The 22,847-nt window shown below is 57.8% G+C and overlaps 1 protein-coding gene across 5 annotated transcripts in view; it reads right to left on the bottom strand.

Annotated features, from left to right (window-relative positions):
- Positions 1 to 22,847, bottom strand: part of PLEKHM2 (pleckstrin homology and RUN domain containing M2) — an 89,989-nt gene that overhangs the window by 36,685 nt on the left and 30,457 nt on the right. For all 5 annotated transcript variants that reach the window (XM_075906327.1, XM_075906324.1, XM_075906323.1 and 2 more), the window contains 4 exons: positions 7,711 to 7,817; positions 6,003 to 6,112; positions 1,351 to 1,450; positions 417 to 504 (listed from right to left, as the gene is read on the bottom strand). In XM_075906327.1, the coding sequence (XP_075762442.1) occupies positions 417 to 504; positions 1,351 to 1,450; positions 6,003 to 6,112; positions 7,711 to 7,817 (405 nt within the window). The remainder of the gene's footprint in view (positions 1 to 416; positions 505 to 1,350; positions 1,451 to 6,002; positions 6,113 to 7,710; positions 7,818 to 22,847) is intronic.

The raw sequence follows: 22,847 nt of genomic DNA, 5'->3' as shown, positions 1-22,847 counted from the left end.
GCGAGTGGCTTTCGCCGCTGTTTGTCAAGCCCTGCCCATCCGAATCGGGGCCCTGCTCTGGGAAGAGGAAGCTGTCTCCGGAGCGTGGTGAGTCCTGGCTCCCGCGCTCCAAGCAGGAGCTCTTGGCCACGCGGCTGGTGGCAGACGGACTCGCTCCCTCCCGTCTCCAGCAGATAAGAGCCCTTGGTCAGAGCTGGGCAAACATTTCCCGGAGCAGAAGCCCCCGTCCCTTGCCCAACGTGACGGCCCAGGGCTGCCAGCGCCCCCCAGGCCCAGGGAGCAGAGCGTCCCATCCCTGAGGGTGCGTCTCCCCAGCAGCCCCGGGGACAGGCATGCGGCAGGGCGCGTTACCCCCCCCAGCCTTGTCCTGCCTTTCTCCCCAGCCGTGCAGACAGGGAGACAGGAAGGATTCTCACCAGGTCCAAGTCAAAGCGAATGAATTCCAGCCCAGATACCAGTGTTAGGAACAAGGTCAGGTGATCGTGACTGCAGACCAGGGCATTCCTGTGACAGATAAAGCACAAGGACCTTAAGCTTTGGCATGGAGACAAAAGAGCTGCGAGTGTCGCCCCCCAAGCATGTGAGTGGGAGTCAAGACACAGTCCACCCGTCCGGCTTCCGTGGCGTGACCCTGAGCTACAATGGCAACAACCTGAGACTCGGGCTAAGCGGGATGCTGTCGTCTCCAGGCTTCTCTTCCACCTCGGGGCCAGTGTCCGAGGCCAGCCAGGGCGGCCTGGCTGTGCAGGCGGCGGCACACTTCTCCTGCAGAGCGACACATTTCTCTTTCCTGAGTTAAGATCCGCCATTGGGGCGAGCCACGAGCCCTGTCCTCGGGATGCGAGAGGCAGACGGGTGATCTCCGTGCGATTCCCGGGGTCAAGAGACAGCTACTGCACTTACAGCCAAGAACCCGGAAGGGGAGCTTTCTCTGTCAAACGCACAGCCCACATGCTTACCCAATGGCCTGGGTCCATGGCAGGCCCTGAGCACCCCTCCCCAGTCAAAGCAAAAGAAAAGCCGTGTCCAGTGCCCTTTGAGGGTCTGTGGAGAGGCAGGGACGAGAGGAACAGCCACCAAAGACAGAGGCAGCCAAGTGCAGGTGACACAGCGCAGGCGCACGGGAGCGAACACGCTTGTGAACACATCCGTGCCGGGACGCGGCCACGCCCACGTGCCGCCTGCACAGCTGAGCCCGCTGCCTCCGCTGTGAGCACCCGGCATTTCCACAGCGCTCGGGGGAGGGAGCGGAACCTGACTTGTGCAAAACGGAGTTTAGCTTCCTCAAAGGAAAACAACCAGCAGCAGCGGCGGAGGCAGCTGGCCAGGCAGAGAGGATCTGCTACTCACTTCACATAGTACTTGTGCAGCAGACTTAGATTCTCCTGAAACAGCCGTAAGTAGCTCTCCAGTGAGTTCTCATTGAGGGCCAGGTACAGCCAAGCTCGACCTGAAACAAGCATCAAATGTGATTTATTAGCAGACCCTGCCTCCCAGAGCCGGGCAAATGTGGGAAGGTAAGAAAGAACTAACCAGTTATTCACTATTTAAAAACCCAAACAGTTTGCTGATGCTGTTCAGGCCCCGTCTGCATTCAAATGCCTTGAGTCAATCGGCTCCCCGGCGGGAATGCTCCTGGATGCCGGGAATTTAAGAACGTGTCAGAGGAAATGAAGTTTGGATTTCTGAGCGGGAGCGTTCGCAGCGGCAGCCACATGCTGAAGAGCTGAGCTCAGCCGGCCAAGAAACAAACAATCTCATGTGACCTACAAGTCCAATCAAAAGCTAAACCAGCTGCTGTTTCAACAGGGGCCAATGCCAAGGAACGGCTCAGGCAGGGTTAACGGCCACTCCCTAAACCCTTGCAAACGAGGAGCAGGCGGTGCTGGAGGACAATGTGAGCGCCACGAGGGGGCTTCACCTGAGGGCCAAGGATGCAGCTCAGCTCAGCTCTGCTCTCCTCGGCCCCCGGGATGGAAGGGAGACAGGGACGGGCTGCTGAGCGGGGGCCTCCCAGCAGCACTGGAATTGCAGCCAGCACTCTGCTTTGGAAACGCCTGGCTCTGAGCTTTGGGGGCAAACCCCAGAAGGGGGCACTCAGGAGACCCCAGTTTTCTGGTGCTGTGAAACCCTGCACTTGGATTCCCCAGTCTGTATTTGCATGGTTCAATCAGGCCTCAGGGTGCCTATGTCCAAAGCTGAGGGTCCAACGGGGGGACTGAGCATCCCACTAAGGCCTGGTTACTGGCTTGCCGAGTTCTCAAGAAAACGTTCTCCTTCCAGGTCGTCGAACAGCCTGTGCTCCCTGGGGTCACCACACAAGGACTCCCTACAGCTGGGGAGGACAAGGCGGCCAAGGGACAGACTGATGGCTGTACAACAGGGTGGGAATCCTAGAACCCTACAACTGGAAGGGCCCTCAAGTCCAGCCCCCTGCCCATACGGCAGGACCCAGCACCATCTAGTCCAGGGGTCTCCAACCTTTTTACACCCAAGATCACTTTTCAAATGTCAGGGCAAGCCACGATCTACCCCCCGCTTCCCCAAGACCCTGCCCCTCTCCAAACCTTTCTGCCGACTCCCCATTGCTAATGGAAACTCACTGTTAATTACATCATTACGCCTGAGCCACTTTGCTAGGGCTGCAGCCGGGAGAACGGTTTAATTTCAATTATGAAACAGACGAAGCGTTTTCACGTGCTCAGGGTAGTCGATCAAACTTCATTTTAAATAAAGTGAAACATTCGGTCCAACACAAACGGTTTCGCTGTTTTCGTTATTGATGGGAGAGGTGGGAGCCTGTTTGGGTCGGGGCCACTGACCCACAGGAAATCACACACAAGTGAGAAGCAAAAAACCCTCCTCCCAAACCCCCAGCCCCCACTGCTGTGGCCCCGCACCGCACTCCCCCGGAGCCGCAGCCCTCCCAGGGCAAAGGGACGGGGCAGGAGGGCTGAGGTGCAGGGCTCCCCCTAGGCCAGATTACTCTTCAGGGCTTCTGGACTTGGTGGATTTGGGGGACCCCTTAGGCTCTGCGGTGAGAACAAAAGTGGGTTCAATGTGAGGGACAGGGCCTCCAGCAAGAGGAACAGGGGTGCAGGATCCGGGAGGGAGTTTGGGGGCAGGAGAGGGCTGGGACAGTAACACAGAAAAGGTGAGAGGGTGAGAATGCAGCAAATAGCTAGTTGAGCAGAGAAGCAAGGGAGGGTCTGTCTACACTACCCTCCTCGTTCCAACTAGCGGGGTGATGTAGGCAACCGCACTTGCAAATGAAGCCCGGGATTTGAATTTCCCAGGCTTCATTTGCATGAAGCTGGCCGGCGCCATTTTTAAATGCCGGCAGTTCGAACCCCGTGCACTTAAACCCCGTGCCGGCAGTTCGAACTGCCACGAGGAGTACAGCTAGTTCGGATCAGGAGGGTAGTGTAGACATACCCGGAGTGGGGGGGAAAGGCAAGTGCAGCTTCTGCAAAGGAAAATTGTAACCCCCCCCACTTCTTCCCTCTGCTCCAACCGCGCTCCCCTCAGCCCCGTGATCCTCCCCCACCTGATCCCCTGCATCCCCCATCCCCTCACTGCAACCCCTGCCCCTCCTGTCCTGCCCCCGCCTGATCCCCTGCATCCCCCATCCACTCACTGCAACCCCTGCCCCTCCCATCCTGCCCCCGCCTGATCCTCTGCATCCCCCATCCCCTCACTGCAACCCCTGCCCCTCCTGTCCTGCCCCCGCCTGATCCTCTGCATCCCCCATCCCCTCACTGCAACCCCTGCCCCTCCTGTCCTGCCCCCGCCTGATCCCCTGCATCCCCCATCCCCTCACTGCAACCCCTGCCCCTCCTGTCCTGCCCCCGCCTGATCCCCTGCATCCCCCATCCCCTCACTGCAACCCCTGCCCCTCCTGTCCTGCCCCCGCCTGATCCTCTGCATCCCCCATCCCCTCACTGCAACCCCTGCCCCTCCTGTCCTGCCCCCGCCTGATCCTCTGCATCCCCCATCCCCTCACTGCAACCCCTGCCCCTCCTGTCCTGCCCCCGCCTGATCCCCTGCATCCCCCATCCCCTCACTGCAACCCCTGCCCCTCCTGTCCTGCCCCCGCCTGATCCCCTGCATCCCCCATCCCCTCACTGCAACCCCTGCCCCTCCTGTCCTGCCCCCGCCTGATCCTCTGCATCCCCCATCCCCTCACTGCAACCCCTGCCCCTCCTGTCCTGCCCCCGCCTGATCCCCTGCATCCCCCATCCCCTCACTGCAACCCCTGCCCCTCCTGTCCTGCCCCCGCCTGATCCCCTGCATCCCCCATCCACTCACTGCAACCCCTGCCCCTCCCGTCCTCCCCCCCCGATCCCCTGCATCCCCCATCCCCTCACTGCAACCCCTGCCCCTCCCGTCCTGCCCCCGCCTGATCCCCTGCATCCCCCATCCCCTCACTGCAACCCCTGCCCCCCCATCCTGCCCCCACCTGATCCTCTGCATCCCCCATCCACTCACTGCAACCCCTGCCCCTCCCGTCCTGCCCCCGCCTGATCTCCTGCATCCCCCATCCCCTCACTACAACACCTGCCCCTCCCATCCTGCCCCCGCCTGATCCCCTGCATCCCCCATGCCCCTCACTGCTTCCCCTGCCCCTCCCGTCCTGCCCCCGCCTGATCCCCTGCATCACCCATCCACTCACTGCAACCCCTGCCCCTCCCATCCTGCCCCCGCCTGATCCTCTGCATCCCCCATCCACTCACTGCAACCCCTGCCCCTCCCATCCTGCCCCCGCCTGATCCTCTGCATCCCCCATCCACTCACTGCAACCCCTGCCCCTCCCATCCTGCCCCCGCCTGATCCTCTGCATCCCCCATCCCCTCACTACAACCCCTGCCCCTCCCATCCTGCCCCCGCCTGATCCTCTGCATCCCCCATCCCCTCACTACAACCCCTTCCCCTCCCGTCCTGCCCCCGCCTGATCTCCTGCATCCCCCATCCCCTCACTACAACCCCTGCCCCTCCCATCCTGCCCCCGCCTGATCCTCTGCATCCCCCATCCCCTCACTGCAACCCCTTCCCCTCCCGTCCTGCCCCCGCCTGATCTCCTGCATCCCCCATCCACTCACTGCAACCCCTGCCCCTCCCGTCCTGCCCCTGCACCCTCCTTCACACCCCCCCGCGAGCCTGTCCCCCAGTGCACTGAGACTCGCCGCCCGGCCGGGTGCAGCGGGGCTCTCTGGCCGCACACAGCCCGTGGGGATCAGCGTGACGGAGGGTCAGGTCACAAGGAGGAGGGAGACAAATCGCTCCCCGTGGCCTCTGAGGACAGGCCAAGCAGCGAGGGAGGCTGAGGCTGGACTGCGCTGCCTGGGGGCTGTGGAGTCTCTGTCTCTGGGGATATTGCGGAGCAGGTTGGACCGAGCCCTGCCAGGGAGGGTCACGGTGCTGGGCCCTGCCGTGAGGGCAGGGACTGGTCGATGACTCTCGAGGTCCCCTCCAGTTCTCAGGTCCTATGAGTCATAGCCCTGTCCCCAGCGCACCGCCTGTGCCAGCCCCCCAGAGCCGGAGGCAAGAGCGGGGACACTGCGCGTCTCTTCCCCTCCAGCCAGCAGGTTAACGAAGAGGGGCAGCCGCCGGGGGGCTGCCCTTCCCCGATCCAGCACAGCTTGGCGTTCAGCCCGCCGAGGCTGCGCCACGCTCCAGCTGGGCTGCATGGAAGAGGGGCAGCCGCCTGGCCAGCTGGCCGTGGCGATCACCCCGAGGGGCGCTGTGGTGGCCACGGATCTAGCCCATCCCTGGCAGGCGTCTGTCCAACCTGCTCTTCAATGTCCCCAGAGATGGAGACTCCACATCCTCCCTGGGCAACGTACTCCAGCGTTTCACTGCCAGACAGGCAGGGAGTTTTAGCATGTGGGGCTCCTGCTTCTCTGCCAGCCGGGATGCAGAGCAGGCTCTTGACCACACAGCAATTCAGACCAGCTCAGATCCCAGGCCAGCTTCCCCTAGAAGGAGCAGAAGAAAATACTCACTGCGCCCCACATTGGTAGCCACGTGCTGCAGCACCTCGATTTGTTTGACGGCTTCCCTGCGGGTGAAATGAACAACCAGCACCCAGTAGCCCAGCGAGAGATCCTGCAGCCTAGAGCAATGGGAACAGAGAGGGCAGCTAAGGAACAAGGCAGCACTTCCAGCTTCTTGCCTGATGGGGCTGAAGGGAGGCGAGTGCTCTCCACAGTCCATCCCTGACGGTGGGGGTCAGGCTGGGGTAGGAGGCACTAGACAGGCTTCCTCCTTTCAGCGGCTTTTCAAAACCCAAGTGCCTGGCTCGGAATCAAAACGGGCGAAAAGGGGAGAGATTCCGGAGGCGGGAGGAGGGCAGGGCCCTCGAAAACATCAGGGAAAGGCAAAGGAAAGAGACTGAAAACGAGGAACTAAGCGCGGGGGACCCTGAAGTGTTTGATCCAGCTGACCCCCACACTGGGGCAGGGGAGCAGGTAGCCAACACATGCATTTGGGATCCCGCTGGGAGTGCTGCATAATGAAATCTTTATGCGGTGTCAGAGAGCCCCTCCCCCAGCGCCCCGCTGCACCCGGCCGGGCTGAGTGTGGGTTTAGGGAGCCCCTCCCCTGGCGCCCCGCTGCACCCGGACGGGCTGAGTGTGGGTTTAGGGAGCCCCTCCCCTGGCGCCCCGCTGCACCCGGACGGGCTGAGTGTGGGTTTGGGGAGCCCCTCCCCCGGCGCCCCGCTGCACCCGGACGGGCTGAGTGTGGGTTTGGGGAGCCCCTCCCCCAGCGCCCTGCTGCACCCGGACGGGCTGAGTGTGGGTTTGTGGAGCCCCTCCCCCAGCGCCCTGCTGCACCCGGACGGGCTGAGTGTGGGTTTGGGGAGCCCCTCCCCCAGCGCCCCGCTGCACCCGGACGGGCTGAGTGTGGGTTTGGGGAGCCCCTCCCCTGGCGCCCTGCTGCACCCGGACGGGCTGAGTGTGGGTTTGGGGAGCCCCTCCCCTGGCGCCCTGCTGCACCGGCCGGGCTGAGTGTGGGTTTGGGGAGCCCCTCCCCTGGCGCCCTGCTGCACCGGCCGGGCTGAGTGTGGGTTTGGGGAGCCCCTCCCCCAGCGCCCTGCTGCACCCGGCCGGGCTGAGTGTGGGTTTGGGGAGCCCCTCCCCCAGCGCCCTGCTGCACCCGGACGGGCTGAGTGTGGGTTTGGGGAGCCCCTCCCCCAGCACCCCGCTGCACCCGGACGGGCTCAGTGTGGGTTTGGGGAACCCCTCCCCCGGCACCCCGCTGCGCCGGCCGGGCTGAGTGTGGGTTTGGGGAACCCCTCCCCCGGCACCCCGCTGCGCCGGCCGGGCTGAGTGTGGGTTTGGGGAACCCCTCCCCCGGCGCCCCGCTGCGCCGGCCGGGCTGAGTGTGGGTTTGGGGAACCCCTCCCCCGGTGCCCCGCTGCACCGGCCGGGCTGAGTGTGGGTTTGGGGAGCCCCTCCCCCAGCGCCCTGCTGCACCCGGCCGGGCTGAGTGTGGGTTTGGGGAGCCCCTCCCCCAGCGCCCCGCTGCACCTGGCCGGGTTGAGTGTGGGTTTGGGGAGCACCTCCCCCAGCGTCCCGCTGCGTCGGCGGGGCTAACGCCAGCCCTGGATGGCCCCGGGCTCTGCTGCCCCGGCTGAAGCAGCTGCCTGCAGGCATGGGGCTGGGCCTGGCCGGGAGAGACCCACACGCCGCCCCGCGCGGGCGAGCTCACCCGTAGAGCAGGGCATGGTCCAGGTGCTCGCACAGTCGCTGCAGGACCTTGTCGTGATTCCGAATTGCTGGAGTCTCGTCCTCGCAGGCGGCGAAGTAACTCTGCAACTGCGGGAGACGGGCCGGGGTCAGCGAGTCCCGTTCGATGCGCTCCAGCCTCGGGCCCGATCCATCCCTCCCAGTAACCACCCTGCCCCAAGGCAGCCACGCGCCTCTCGCTCCCTCCCTGCCGCTGCAGAGCCGGGCAAACGAGCACAACGGCCTCAGACTCCAGGAGCCGGCACAGGCCACGCACGGGACGGCCTCTCCCCGACCCGCCTGCCCCTCGGCCTGAGCAGGCCACAGCAGGCGTGGCAGCTGCCTCCGCCAGGGCAGAGACGTGCACAGAGCAGGGGGCTGAAGGGGACGCTGCTGCCTGTGTCCAGCCTGGCCATTTAGTCGCCGGGCTCAGGACACTCGCCCCTCCCTTCAGGGGATGCTGAACAGACAGGATGGAGCAGGGCGGAGCAGCCGCCCACTCCCCCTCCCACAGCCCCACCGGCTCCCATGTCTCTGGATCAGCCCAGGGAACGGCTGGACCTTACGTCCCCTACCTGGGAGGACAACTGACCCCGGGAACCGATTACGTGGGATCCTGCTCTGGGCCCCCCCGCACCTGGGGATGCTGCTAGCAGGCTCCAGTAACCCCAAGTTACTGCTCCTGGCTCTCTCAGCATGTGGGGTGGCCAGTTCCTGCTGCAGCCGCTCCTGCCCTCGCCGGGGCCCAGCTCCTGACTCCCGTGGGCCTGGAGCAGCCCTCTGCTCCGGGTGCCGGCTGATCGGTTGGACGCAACAAGCTCCTGTCCCCAGGGCCGTCCTCAGGTGCGCCGCTGACCCGAGTGTGTGCACAAAACCGGCCCCACGCCAGCCTTGCCCCTACTCTGGGCCTGCCCCACTCCCCACAAAAGCCAACAAACTCCCTCCATGCTGCCCCCCCACTTTGTGGAGGTGGGGTACAGGGTGGGGGGAGGGGCACCCTGACATCAACACCCCCCCTTCTTCCCATGCCCTGCACAGCAAGCAGGAGGCTCCCAGGGGGAGGGGCAGCTCCGAGGCAGAGGCAGGAGCGGCACGGCAGTGCGGGGAGGGGCAGCTGACGCGCCGGCACTTGACAGCCTCCTGGCCAAACCGGTCAGGATCCCGTCAGAGGCGCCGAGATCCACCGGGAGATCCCGGTCGAGGGGCTGGGGACCGCTGGGCTAGCTGCTGGCTCTGCCCTGATGGGCTTCAAAAGGCAGGCGGAGTCTCCGAGTAGCGGCCACACGGCCACACTGCTCCGGTCAGGACAGCCTGCCCCGGGCTTGGGAGAGACACTCAGAGGGCCACGGCCTGGCTTCAGCATCTGGCTCCAGCTCAGTCTGCCCCAGGAACAGTCTCTGGGGACAGGCTGTCGTTGCTCACCCTCACTAAGGAACCGCTCGGAGCCCGCCTGTGGCCCACAGCCTCCACTAGGGCACAGGACACACGGAGGAGGCTGCTGTGTCCTCCACACCCTGGCAGCATGTCAGAGTCACAAAGGTCAGAGCAGCCTGGTGTGGCTGGTTTTGGCCCCTCTCTCCCCTGATCTTTCCAGCCACTAAAGACTGTCACCTCTAATGAGCACACAGGCAACAGACACCCAGCAAGCAGCAGAGAGAACCAGGACTGACCCACAGCTGAGTCAGTCGCCCGACACGGCCCACAGCTGAGTCAGTCACCCGACACCTCGCCCACAGCTTGTTTCCAAGAGCCCCCCGAAGCACTGGGAAGAAACGAAATAATCCCCCGGCGCATGCTCCCATTTCGGAGCAATGCAGCTCCACGTGCTGCTCCACGGGCGTGCGGCTGGACATCTCCCACCGAACGGCAAAGCCTGCGCAGGGCTCCAGCACAGCCGCTTACGCAGGAGGGTTCGAAATGGAACGGTGCTTGCCTGGCTCCAGGTCACAAGCCCTTCCAAAGGCTCCGGACGCTCGTCTCTACAGAGGGTGACGATACTTCCCGGTGCTGAATAGGGGCACCTGGGAAAAGGGCTCCCACTCAAGCGCGCTCCAGGGCGATCAGTCAGACCTGTGCAGCGCCAGCGCCCGCCTGCGGCCCAGGGAAGAGCCCCTGTCCAGCTGCACTGTCGGAATTACCTTTTGTCTTGAAGGCTTTCAGGTTCATCCTGGGAGAGGCGTTGCACCCACACTCAGATATCCCTCATATGGGGGCGGGTGACTGACTGACCTCAGCCTCCCTGCCTGCTGCTCTGTGCCCTCCATGCCCCGCTGGACTCCCTGCACAGACCCGCCCCTCGTGTGCCCAAGGCCAGAGGGGACGAGGGTCTCAGGCTTGCCTTCCCAGATTTCTGGCCAGATCCATTGCAGCAGGGAATGCATGGGAGCTGACAGCTCCTGCTCCCTCCACCCCCATCCCGCGTGGCTGAGTGCGAACAGTGTGGAAAGGCCAGAGGCAGCGGAGGAAGGAGGGGCCAGGCTGCTGGTGAGCTGAGGGCACAGCAGGGCGAGGAGAGCGGGAGGGGCTGCACGCCAAGGGCCCATGGGAGGGCAGCAAGGGGGATGCGTGAGGGCTGCACAGGGGAGGGGCTGCCGGGGGAGAGCTGGCAGGCAGCAGGCCGAGGGGGACGAGCAGGTGCCTGGCCAACAGCAGCGCTGTGGGCAAGACAGAACAGACGGCAAGGTGCCCGTTTTCACACCGCTGGGACACCGGTAGGAGGCCTTAATGCAGGGTTGGGCCATGACAAGCGGGGCCTGGTCCCCGCTCTGTGACCAGCGAGACGGATTTCTCTGGGGCTCTGGTCCCACGCGTCTTCCCGGAGCGGAGCTGTTCTCAGGGTCTGTGCTGCTCTGCCCTGGTCGGGACCCCGGCTCTGCGCCTTCGCTGGGGGAGACCAGCAGTTCTGGCACAGAGGGCCGGCTGGCCGGCACGCTGCCATTTTCAGCACAAGGGCAGGGGTGGGCTGGATGCAGCCCACCAAGCGGGTGGATCTGGCCCATGTCCGCCCTGCCGCTCCCCCGCCCCCAGGCCGATCGAGACCTGGGAATGGGGGAGTGCGGCACGTCTCCTCTCCTCCACCCCCAGGCCCTTCCCAGCAGCTGAGAGGCATGGGGAGGGAGGTGAGGCTCCTCCCGAACTAAGGGTAAAGCTTCCCGTCAGCCCCCCTCCTGGGGTATCTTCCTTCCTTCCTCCCTCCCTTCGTTCCTTCCTCCATCCCTCCTTCTCTTCCTTCCTCCCTCTCTCCCCTCCTTCCTTCATCCCCTCCCTCCTTCCTCTCCCTTCCTTCCTGCCCTCCCTCTGTCCACCCTTCCTTTCCTTCCTTCCTCCCTCCCCCCTTCCTCTCTCTTACTTCCTCCCTCTCTTCCTTCCTTCCTCCTTCCCTTTATTCGTGCCTTCCTTCCTACCTTCCCTCTGTCCTCTCTCCCTCCTTTCCTTCCTCCCTCCCCCCTCCCCCCACTATTGGCCTGGGAGCAGAGGAAGTGCAGGGTGTTCAAATCAGCTGCTGGTTCTCTCGAGGCGCTGGGTGCCTCTGGCAGGGTGGGGGGCAAAGACTTCCCATGCTCCCCCACCCCCAGGCCAATCAGGGTCTGTGGGTGAGGCACTCAGAGTCTCCTGGCCCCACCCCTTCCACCCGAGGCGCCGCTCTGTCTATTTCCAAAATTCCCAGCGAGGCCGCTCCTTCAAAAATGGCTCCCTCCCTCCCCCCCGGCTCACGGGGATCTCTGGGCACTGAATGTGTCACAGGACCATGCCTTTAAACGTGGCCAATTCCTGGCCCTTAGGCCTCCACACTGGGAACCCGTTAAAGCATTGGTCCTGGCTGGCACAGATGCTGAATAATTGGATATTGTGCCATTCTTCCCCCACCCTGGAGCTGCCTATTAATAGCATCATCGGCCAGTGTATTTTCTGCCATCAAAAAGCTGGGGCCATACGACTAGCCTTGTGCAGGGGGTGGGGGAACAGCTCGGGAGGACGACTGAAGTGGGGTGCGAACTGCAGGGGGCTGAGCAGTGGTTTTCCCAAATCTAGATGGGGACAGTATCTTACCACCTCTTCCCAGCTAGCCCAGGCCAGAGCCTCCCGGCTGGGGCGTGGTTACGCTCTGCTGGCGGGTAGTATCGGCACAGCCTTACATGTGAGTGACTAGGGGTGGGGACCAGCCCTGCTGGGAGAACTGGCTGCCATGGCAGGATCAAGAACAACTGCACCAGAAAGCACCCGATCCCACTGGGACAGAGCCTGGGAGTGGCCGGAGACCCGCTCCTGGGGCCCGCGGGTGGGCGAGCGCTGAGCTCACTGCACAGAGGGAGATCCTGGCCCTCCTGTAGGAGTTTCCATCTCGGTGACACAGGCCAGACAAGCGCGCGGAGTGGCCAGATCAGACCAGCTTCGTGCTTCCAGCCTAGTTTGAACTGGCTGCTCCATGGCACAGCAGCTTTCTCCTGCTTGGGGATAGGGCTCCCAGGCTGAGGCCAGCTCTCCCGGGGTCTCTTCTGCTTTGGCTCAGTTAAAAGGCCACTTCTTGGCCTGAATTCTCTGCCTTAAGGGAGTCTACAGTGCAGTGGGTTTTCCAATGCGAAAAATCAAACTAGGCCCCACCCTCACCCCATTCTGCTCTGCTATCCCAGAGTGAGTCTGTACTAATTCCACTGCCAGCGTTTGAGAGAGGCTGGATTTACCCCAATCCGAGGGAGAGCAGAACTTGTCTCAGAACAGCGAACTCAAGCAACAGGCACCTTTTTCGATTCTGCCAGGAGGATGCATTCCAGGTTTAAAGCCTCCGTTAAGATACTGCTCAAAGAAAACCTTGCCCCTTGATCCTAACAGCTATAGGCTTGGGTCTAATTATTGGAGCCTGACAAGTCACAGCTTTGTGTCAATATCTTCAGCTGAGGACAGTCATGCGGGGGCCACCTTGCTGACTGTAGGGCTGCACATCAGATGGGCCGGATGCTCAGACTTGATCACATCTGGAAAGCGGCAGAGGTCAGAGGTGGGTTTTGGTCTGCTGCCTTGTGAGCAGTCAGCACTAGAAGCAAATGCTTTACCCCTGGAAACCACGCCTATCACACACAAGAGCACGAGCAGCATCGCTTCGCGGGCCTCTGTGTCGTGCTCATGTTGTGTCGTTAGGATGGTCGGCGTCTGACCTGCAGGTGCTATAGATAGACAATTCTCAGCACGAGCAGGCTGCATGGCAGCCCTCTGAAAACGCTGTCCCTCAATGGCTCCTGAACCGATGGAGGCTAGCGGATAAAATCCTACTGGCATTAAAACTGGGGGTACAAGGAGGAAACGGCAATGTGGCGTTAGAGCTCAAGAGCTGCCAACAGCAATCAGCATGGAAAGAATGGCAAGTGTCCTCAGAGCATGAGCGCTCCTTAGGTTAGGTGGGAGGACTCCGTCTAGATAAGACGTTGGATGATCTCCAGGAGACTGCTTGGTAGAAGAAACAGCATTTCCTGTTTGCTGTTCTTGATTTCACTGGCCCAAAGCCTGACCAACGTCAACTCTTCAGGGTCCCTTTTCTTTGGAAACATTTCAAGGTCTGATGTAGCTCAGTTGGAAAAGGTGACTGCAAAGTAATTGATTTCTTCATTTACATTCGTTACATAGAGATTGGGGCTGGGGGACGCGGGGTGCTTAGGTTACAAGACTGAGAGGTGGCCAAGGTCTATTAGATCATTTCCTCCATTCACTAAGGGTATGTCGACACAGCAACATTATTTCAAAATGACTTAGTCGCGTCTACACAGCTGGCAGTTATTTCAAAATAATGTTGAAATACTGTCAAGCTGGAGGACTTGACTCCGACTCCTGTACCCCTCATTGTACGGGAGTCGGGGAAGAGTGCTCGATTTCCAAATAAGTGCTGTGTAGACGCTCCCTATTTCTGACGTAGCTCAATTTGTGTTGCTTATTTCGAGTTAAGCCCTGCTATGTAGATGCACCCTAGGAGCCTAATTCTGGATCACATTGTGCAACTCACACTGTTCTTCACTAACATGCTACCTATGCTATCTAGGAGTAGTTAACTTGAGGCACATGACTAGGGTTAGAATGTAACCACCAGGGTGCACCCACTTACTTTCACCTCTGGGGTAAGGCTCAGCGACCCTTTAGCTGTTCTTCCCTGGATGTAGCAGTACTGTGCCGCATCTATAGCCTCTCTGGTACCTCTTTGCTAATAATCTATGTTCCAATCCCAGTGAAATTTGCAGCCTGTGAAATTGCCCTCTTGCCTTTCTTACTAATTTGTTGAGCTGAGCACAATCGCAATGAGAAAAACTAAAGATCCATTTTCAGACCACGACATCTGATCTTCTTGGAACCCAGGGGTTGGTGGTGACAACAGTGATGAGTCAATAGGGTGCCCTTGTAGCCAAGAAGGCTAACAGCATATTGGGCTGCATTACTAGGGGCATGGCCAGCAGATCTACTGAAGTGATTATTCCCTCTTTATTTGGCTCTGGGGAGGCCACATCCGGGGTCTTGTGTCCAGTTCTGGGCGCTCCACTATAGAAAGATGAGGACGCACTGGAGAGGGTCCAGCGGAGGGCGACCAAAATGAGGGGTCTGGAGCACATGACCTATGAGGAGAGGCTGAGGGATTTGGTCTTATTTAGTCTGCAGAAGAGAAGAGTGAGGGGGGATTGTAACTATCTTTGGTTTTGCTGTTTACGCTGGTATCCTGACTGGTCCAGTGATCATTTAGCTCCAGTGTAATCATCCAAATGCATCTCAGCTGGATTTGATGCAGTAAAGTGTTGCTAGGCAATAGTAATGCTCTTATCTAGTTCTTTTCATCTGGTAATCTCCAAGGGTATGTCTACACTACAGCGCTAATTCGAACTAACTTAGTTCGAATTAGTTAATTCGAACTAAGCTAATTCGAACTAACGCGTCTAGAACTAAAAACTAGTTCGAATTAGCGTTTTGCTAATTCGAACTAGCAAGTCCACATTGAGTGGACCCTGAACAGGGCTTAAGGATGGCCGGAAGCAGTGCCGGCAGGGCATCAGAGGAGGACTTAGAGCGTGGAGATGCTGTCTCAGGCTAGCCGAGGGCTGCGCTTAAAGGGTCCCGACCCCCACCCCGGACAGTTCTCAGGGGTGCCCCGCTTGAAAACCTGGCTTGGAGTGCCCGGAGTGCCCACACTGGGCACATCACACCACTCGGCCATCAGACCAGCTGCACTTGCCGCAGGCTGCCATCTGGGGAGAGGGGGCAATTGGGGAGCTGCAGGAGAGCTTCCATCCCCAGAAGCCCACAGAGCCAGCCCAGTCCTCCCCATCGGGGGCTCGTACCCCATTTCTCCCTCACCTCCTTCCACTTACCCTTCCCTAGACTCCCTTCTTATTGATGTACAAAATAAAGATAACGTTTCTTCCAACATTGACTCTGTCTTTATTGAACAAAACTGGGGGAGACTGGGAAAAGGAGGTGGGAGAGGGGAAGAGAAAGGCTGGGAGAGGGGAGGGCAACTAACATGATCAGGGGTTGGGAACAGGTCCCAGATGAAGAGAGGCTTCAGAGACTGGGACTGTTCAGCTTAGAAAAGAGGAGACGGAGCGGGGACAAGATAGAGGTCTCTAAAAGCAGGGGTTGGGTGGAGAGGGTACATTCAGAAAAGTTCTTCATGAGTTCCCCTAAAGAAGGACTAGAGGACACCAAAGGAAAGGAATGGGTAGCAGGCTTCAAACTAGTAAGAGAAAGTTGTTCTTCTTGACAAAGCAAATAGTTAACCTGTGGAACTCCTTGCTGCAGGAGGCTGTGAAGGCTACAACTAGAACAGAGTTTAAAGGGAAGTGAGATCAAGTCATGGAGGTTGGGTCCATGGAGTAGTCTTAGCCAGGGGGTAGGAGTGGTGTCCCTGCCCAAAGTTTGTGGAAGGCTGGAGAGGGATGGCACGAGACAAATGGCTTCGTCACTGTTTTCGGTCCATCCCCTCCAGGGTCCCTAGGGTTGGCCGCTGTCAGCAGACAGGCTACTGGGCTAGATGGACCTTTGGTCTGACCCAGGACGGCCATTGTAAGCTCAGGGCTCAGGGTCGGGGGTCTCAGTGGACCCCCTTGATTTTCATGCCAACCTGCTCCTGGGTGGCCAGGCTGGCAGCTCTCCTGCCCTAGACGGCCACTTTCCTGTGCCTACTGCGGAGATCGTGGACGAGGTCCACGATGTCCGCACTAGCCCAGGAAGGTGCCCGCCTCTTGCGGTCCCGGGCAAGCTCCCGGGAGCCGCCAGCCTGGTCCCGGGAAGAGAGGGTGGGCTGGGGGGCATCGGGTGGGTGGCTCTGTGCCGTGCCAGGTGCAGGGTCTGCTGGCTGGGTGCTGGCAGGCTTGCACCTGGCACGGGCACCGTAGCCAGCCCGTGCCCCTTTAAGGCGTCCAGGGCCGGGAGGGGGGCATAGAGTTTCCCTGGTGTTGGCCAGAGTGGCCACCAGGGAAACCTGGGGAGGGCTAGCCTCCCACTAGTTCGAATTAAGGGTCTACACAGCCCTTAATTCGAACTAGTAAGTTCGAACTAGGCTTAATCCTTGTAAAATGAGGTTTTCCTAGTTCGAACTAAGCGCTCCGCTAGTTCGATTCAAATTCGAACTAGCGGAGCACTAGTGTAGCGCCTATGAATGTTAGTTCAAACTAACATTGTAGTGTAGACATACCCCAAGTGTCTTTTCTAACCGCGAATCCCACCTTGTGACTATCCTGTGGAACAGGTCGTGATTTTACAGATTGGGAAATTGGGACCGAGTAAGAAGGTGACTTGCCCAAAGCCATACAGTTAGGGGATAAAACAACAGATGGTCTAGCAGCACCTTACAGACTAACAAAACATGTAGATGGTGTCATGAGCTTTCGTGGGCACAGCCCATTCTTCAGATGATTGGAGTGTTGAAAGTCCAGGTCCAAGAATAAGGGAAGGAGGGGAGGGGACAAGGAAAAGAAATGGAGGGGAAGAAGAAAAAAGAGACAGTGAGTAGACAAACTTCGGGGGGGAGCCGAGTGAGTCTGTAACAGGAAAGACTTAAAAACCAACCACTAGGCTGGTAGCACCTTACAGACTCAGTGGTGACAAGAGGCTGAGAAGAACCATTAGTCTGCACTTGGAAAGGAAGATGACCAACGCCCCATATTTAAAGGGACAGTCTTGTATTAAAGCCTCCTGCAGGTGTCCCAACTTTTTCTTAAAAACAGACAAATTCTCCTGTATTTTGTGGCCCAAACCTGTAGGCTCCATAGCAACTCCCTGGCAGGGGCTTAGCACCCTTTTCACCCCCTCCTCCCCCGCCCTGAAACCCATCCCCCAGCAATTCAGGGCTGCTCCAATCTCCTAAGCACCCTCCCTCTGGCTAGGATCCCTGGTCCTGGACTGGCACATAATGCAGCTGCGATCCGAGCAGGCCTCCCTGCCCATAGCTGTGGCAAGAACAGCCCACCTCCATCCACGGTCTTGGCCTGTTGTGCTGCGGGGGCGGGGGGGAAGGGCTGCTCCAGGGCTAACCAGTTAAATCTTGCGTTTTACTGGTTAGTGTTTTTAAACATTAGCTAACGCTCCTACTGGCTGCATCCTGCTGTGAATCCTGGCAGAAACCTGGGGAGGGGAGCATGTGACTTTGTGTGTCCCCAACATGTGCCCCGGGAAGACATGGCACCAGGTACTAGGAGAGTCTGTGCAGGTAGCCCAATCGGGCATGGAGGGCACAGAGCAGCAGGCAAGAAGGCTTAGGTCAGTCGCTGACATCCCCCCATGTGACAGAGGCATATGTGAGCGTGTGTGCACCTACAAACCCTAAAGTCTTATCGGTAAGAAGGTAAATAAAAAGAACCCAGCTGAGCAGTCTCTCTGTAACAGGGCTCAGTCAACTTGACATGAATGTGAACATTTGTGTTGCATAAGTCTGATTGCCACTGAACTCAACAGGAGTAATTTTGCCAGGGATGCTGTATTCAGCATAGGGAATACGGTCACCCAACTACAGAGTGAGCTCAGAATTTGTTCACCCCCTTTATCAATGAAAGAGTGAGATGGCCAGCCTCCACCCCCTTCTGGTACCAATGATTTACACTTGGGCTACGTCTACACTGGCAAGATTTTGCGCAAATACTTTTAACGCAAGAGTTTTTGCATTAAAGTATTTGCACAAGAGAGCGTCTACACTGGCATGTGCCTGTGCACAAGAGATGTGCTTTTGCGCAAAAGCATCTGTGCCAGTGTAGACGCTCTCTTGCGCAAGAAAGCTCCAATGGCCATTTTAGCCACCGGGCTTTCTTGTGCAAGAAATTAACGTTGCCTGTCTACATTGGCCTCTTGCGCAAGAACAGTTGCGCAAGAGGGCTTATCCCTGGGTGGGAACGTCAGAGTATTTGCGCAAGCAGCACTGATTTCATACATTAGAACGTCAGTGTTCTTACACAAGTACTCACAGCCAGTGTAGACAGGTGGCAAGATTTTGTGCAAAAGCATTTGCTTTTGCGCAAAATCTTGCCAATGTAGACACAGCCTAAAGGAAAAACTACGTAGCACTTTAAAGACTAACAAGATGGTTTAATAGGTGATTAGCTTTCATGGGCCCGCTCATCACCTAGTAAACCATCTTGTTAGTCTTTAAAGTGCTACATAGCTTTCCTTTTGTTTTAGCAAGATCAGACTAACACAGCTTCCCCTCTATTACTACTCACTGATTTACACTGGTTTGATAGTAACTAGAAGTGATTCTATTTAGTATAAAAAGCAGGATTTAAGTAGTTGCAAGTGAAAACAGGCAGATCAAAGTAAGTTACTAAGCAAAAAAAACCAAAACGGGCCAGCTAAGGCTAACAGACTAAGGCTATATCTACCCTACAATGGTATTTCAAAATAAGTTATTTTGGAATTATAACTCCCAAAATAAATATTTCAAATAGCATGTCACACTGCTAGGAAGCCTCAAAATTAGGCTCCCCTAATGTGTTCACACTACCTTGATTTTGAGCCCCAGAAAGCACTGGGGAGTAATGACTCTCAATGGTCCTGAGGAGGGGCTATTCCGAAATAGGCGTTATTCCTCGTGAAATGAGGGGATGTTATTCTGGAATGAGAAGCCTGTTATTTCAAAATAATTTCAAAATGACGGGCTTGCTGTGTGGACACTCACCTTGTTATTTTGAATCTAGCCAATTAGCCCATCGTAAGACGGGATTTTCAGGTCTCTCCTCCACGTCGGTCTTCTCTCCTGAGCCTCCCGTCTCTCTCTCTCTCCCCCCTTCTCCTACTGCCTCCCCCCTCAGCTCTCCTCCGCCTCCTGCTCTCTCTCCGTCTCTCTCTTTCTCTTCTCCCCCTACTGCCTCTCACTCCCCCTTTCTCTTCTCCTCCTCCTCCTCCTGCCTCTCACTCTCTCCGCTCTCCTCTGTCTCCATCCGGGATGCACGCTTGTCCAGGCCCTGCCCCCTGGGCATGTACATCACCTTCCCGCCCCCCTTCTCCTGCCATGGCGCTCGGCTGACTTCTGCGTCACTCAGCCGGGCTGCTGTGCAGGAGCAAGCAGCGCAAGCGGCCATTTGGGCCCCACGCTCCCATGCAGCACCCTCGAGGGGCCGCAGCCTGGTGGGTCTCCTTCGGTGCTGTGGCTGAAGGGGAGAGGTTTGGGACGGGGGAGCCACTTAGCCAAGGTTGGCAATATGAAGAGTTCTAGCCCCTGCGGCCTCCCTGAGGTCTCTGTAGTATAACTGCCCCCAGTGTCATTTCAGAGCATAGCAGTCCCTGCTCTCAGACCTCTCTGTTTCCATGTCACGGAAAACAACCCCAATTCCCTGCACACCACATGTTGCTGGCACAAGCAAACTCTGACCTTGCCTTACGTCAGGATAAGAGGAAGCTGTATACCAAATTTCATAGCCCTAGCTCTTACTGTTTAGGGCATGTTTTTGAACAGACTCACCGGCAAAGAGACAGATACAAAACTCTCTTAAATATACATATACACACAAACAGAAAATACACATCCAGATTTCCATAGGTTACACGACACATTTTGTATAAAGCATATTCGACTCAGGTATTTTCCTATTCACAAGCATATTTCCATAAAGAATATGGAATATACCATCACTGGTGGCATTTAGTAATGGCTGTAAAACAAGGAAGGTTGTGGAAGAGCCATCGGATAGGTTAGGGATGTTAAAATTAGATTAATCAACTAATCGAATAGTTGACGGAATGTCCATTGACTAGTCAATTAGTTGAGAAGGGCGCTTCCGCTCTGAAATGTAGCAAGAGCCTGACGGGCTGTTGCTACAGTTCCAAGGCAGAAGTGCCACACAGCCTTCCGCCTTTGAAATGTTCAAGAGCCTCAGCAGGGACTCTCGTACATTTCAGAGTTGGCCGCAGCTGCGCCCCTGCCCACTCCCATGGAGCTGGAGCTGGGGGAACCGGCTTTTAAGCCGGCTCCCCCCAGCACCCCTTACTCTATCAGGCAGCAAGGTGGGGGGGAGTGTCATGGACACACCAGTCTCCAGGTGACTGGCCATTACACTGCTAGTACACAGAAGGCTGTTTCGAACTGAGCAGCCCACGCCTGAGAGGTTCTGCACACTCCAGCCCACTCCACCCTCAGGATTTTCCTCGTTATTTAGAACACAGGCTGACGGCAAGAAATGGACAGTTGCTACTTGCACCAAAGCGGTTCCTCCTCGCCGAGGGACTCCACAGAAATAACACTTCACTGCTCCAGAGGATTTTACTCTTGGCTGCCCAGGCTTGAGGAAATATTCCACCCCCCACAGGACAAGTATTTCCTCATTTTGGAGATGAGGAACCGAGACAAAAGGAGGTTACATCCCTGCCACAGAACAGGTTGGTATCAAAGCCATAATTAGCCGAAGTTCGCTGCTCAACCCAACTATGAACACTGCATGCAACACAGCGGAGCTGCAGTAGGATCCAAGGGGTCACAACTGGTCTCTATTTCCCTAGGCGGGTGGGGAAGCCCTGGGATGGGTTCCCTAGGGAGGTGGTGGAATCTCCATCCCTAGAGGTGTTTAAGTCCTGGCTTGACAAAGCCCTGGCCGGGTTGATTTCGTTGGGATTGGTCCTGCCTTGGGCAGGGGGCTGGACTTGATGACCTTCTGAGATCTCTTCCAGCCCTGGGATTCTAGGATTCCTTCCTGGTCTTTAAAAGGATAAACATTCTCCCCTCCAGGAGCAACCCTCTCATTCTCGGCTCGGCGAGTAACTGGAGAAAGTGGAAGGTGCAGATGCTGAGCACACCAAAAAATCTGCCCCTCTGAGGACTTATCTGATTTTTTCAGCTAACCATGAGTCAAAGGCCATACAGGCTAATAGAAATCTGCTGAAATCAATGGAGCTTTTTGGATTTTTTTTGTTACATATGTAACTTTTTCTCACAGAGCTATAATCACGTTAGCAATGCTTGTTAGGTGCTTTGAGATCCCCAGCAGAGAGGTTATATGGCAAGGATGATCTTTATCTCACCATCAGAAATTTCTCTTGCAAGTCGCCTCTGTACGCACACCAGCGCTGGCAGGCCATGATGGGTTATTATGCTTGTCTGAAAGCTCCTGAGCACCTCACTGTCCAGACTGTGGGAATTGCCCATTTGCAGGAAGGAAATCAAGTCCCAACAGCAAATGGCTGAACTATCTTAAGCATTTCCTCATTTTCTTCCCCTCCCTTCCCCAAACCAATGCAGACTGCTTCGATTTCCGTCCCCGTCTTCCCGCACGGCTAGAAATAAGCTGATACTGTTCGTCATGCACAGCCTGCTTGAGGTGCTCCTGCATTGCTACATTTTTGGAGTGGGAGAGCAGCCCCACAGGGTTTAAGGCAGGGGTGGGCAAAAGGGCCTCTGCGAGCCGATCAAGCGGATGGATCTGGCCCGCAGAGGCCCTGCTGCTCCCCCGCCCCCAGGCCAATCAGAGCCTGGGGGCGGGGCAGTGCGCGAAGCCTCCTCCGCTCTGTCCCCGCCCTGCGAGCAGCGTGCGGTGCCTCAAAGCGCTGCGTGCTCCTGGCAGGGCGGGAGGAGGCTTCACGTGCTCCCCCTGCTCCCAGGCCCTAATTGGCCTAGGGGCAGGGGAGCGAAGGAAGTCTCTTCCCATGCCAGGAACATGGGTACCTTGGGGGAATGTGGGGTGGGGGCAAAGGCACTCCCTCACCCCCCCGACCAATCATTGTCTGAGGTGGGAACCCGGAAAGATCTTGGCCCCGCCCCTTCCTGGCCCAGGGCCACTTCAAAAATGTCCAAAGTGGCCCCCAGCAAAAAATTATTTTCCACTCCTGGTTTAAGGAGACGCATCGCGCGCTCGCTCCCCCACAGCTTGGAAATAGTCATCAGATCCCCAGGGCCGTGCCATCTCTTCTGTGTCCAGACTGTGCAGATTTCTACACCGCTCAGAGGAGCGTCTGCAGCATTTCCCACACGGGGAGCAGCCACAGACGTTCCACAACATTCTTCCTGCACTTCTTAAGGACCCTCTGATTCAGGGCATTACAACTTTCTTTAGCAGCACTGCGGAGGAACCTGCCTCTAACCACAGCATCATGGATTCCAACAGACCCAGCTAGGGTTGCGAGGTGTCCGGTATTGACCCGGTATTGACCCGGACAGTCCGGTATTTTCGCCTCCTGTCTGGTAAAAAAATTCAGAAAATACCAGACACGTAAAATGTCCGATATTTTCTGGGTTTTTTCCCTGCCAGGAGGCGAAAATACCGAGGCAACCCTACGTGACACACTCAGCAACCGGGCCCAGCCCTCCGACCCCCCCGGACACCCCTCTGCTTACCTGGTTCCGCAGGGGCTTGTCTTGTGGCTGGAACAGAAAAACAAAATGGCCACCGACAAAAAGCCTCTTAAAGGGGCCATGCTGTTTTTTTGTTGTTGTTTTTTTGGGTTTTTTTTTGCTTAATAAGTGCTGTTGGGGGTCCTTCCCCTCCCCATAACAACTTTGGTCTCTCCCTTTTTTTTCCTCAACACAATTTTTTCCCTAGTGGTTTTTTTTTGGTGGGGGGAGGTTTCGGTATTTTTGGTTAAACCATCTGGCAACCCTAGACCCAGAGATGCCAGGGCAAGGGCGGAGGCCCATGAGCCTAGGCGAGCTAGGCAGTTGCCTAGGGTGCCGCT

This window comes from Pelodiscus sinensis, chromosome 23, assembly GCF_049634645.1.
Source record: "Pelodiscus sinensis isolate JC-2024 chromosome 23, ASM4963464v1, whole genome shotgun sequence".
NCBI lineage: Eukaryota > Metazoa > Chordata > Testudines > Trionychidae > Pelodiscus > Pelodiscus sinensis.
The sequence above is the reverse complement of the archived record's forward strand: the minus strand, read 5'-3'. Positions and strand labels throughout refer to the sequence as shown.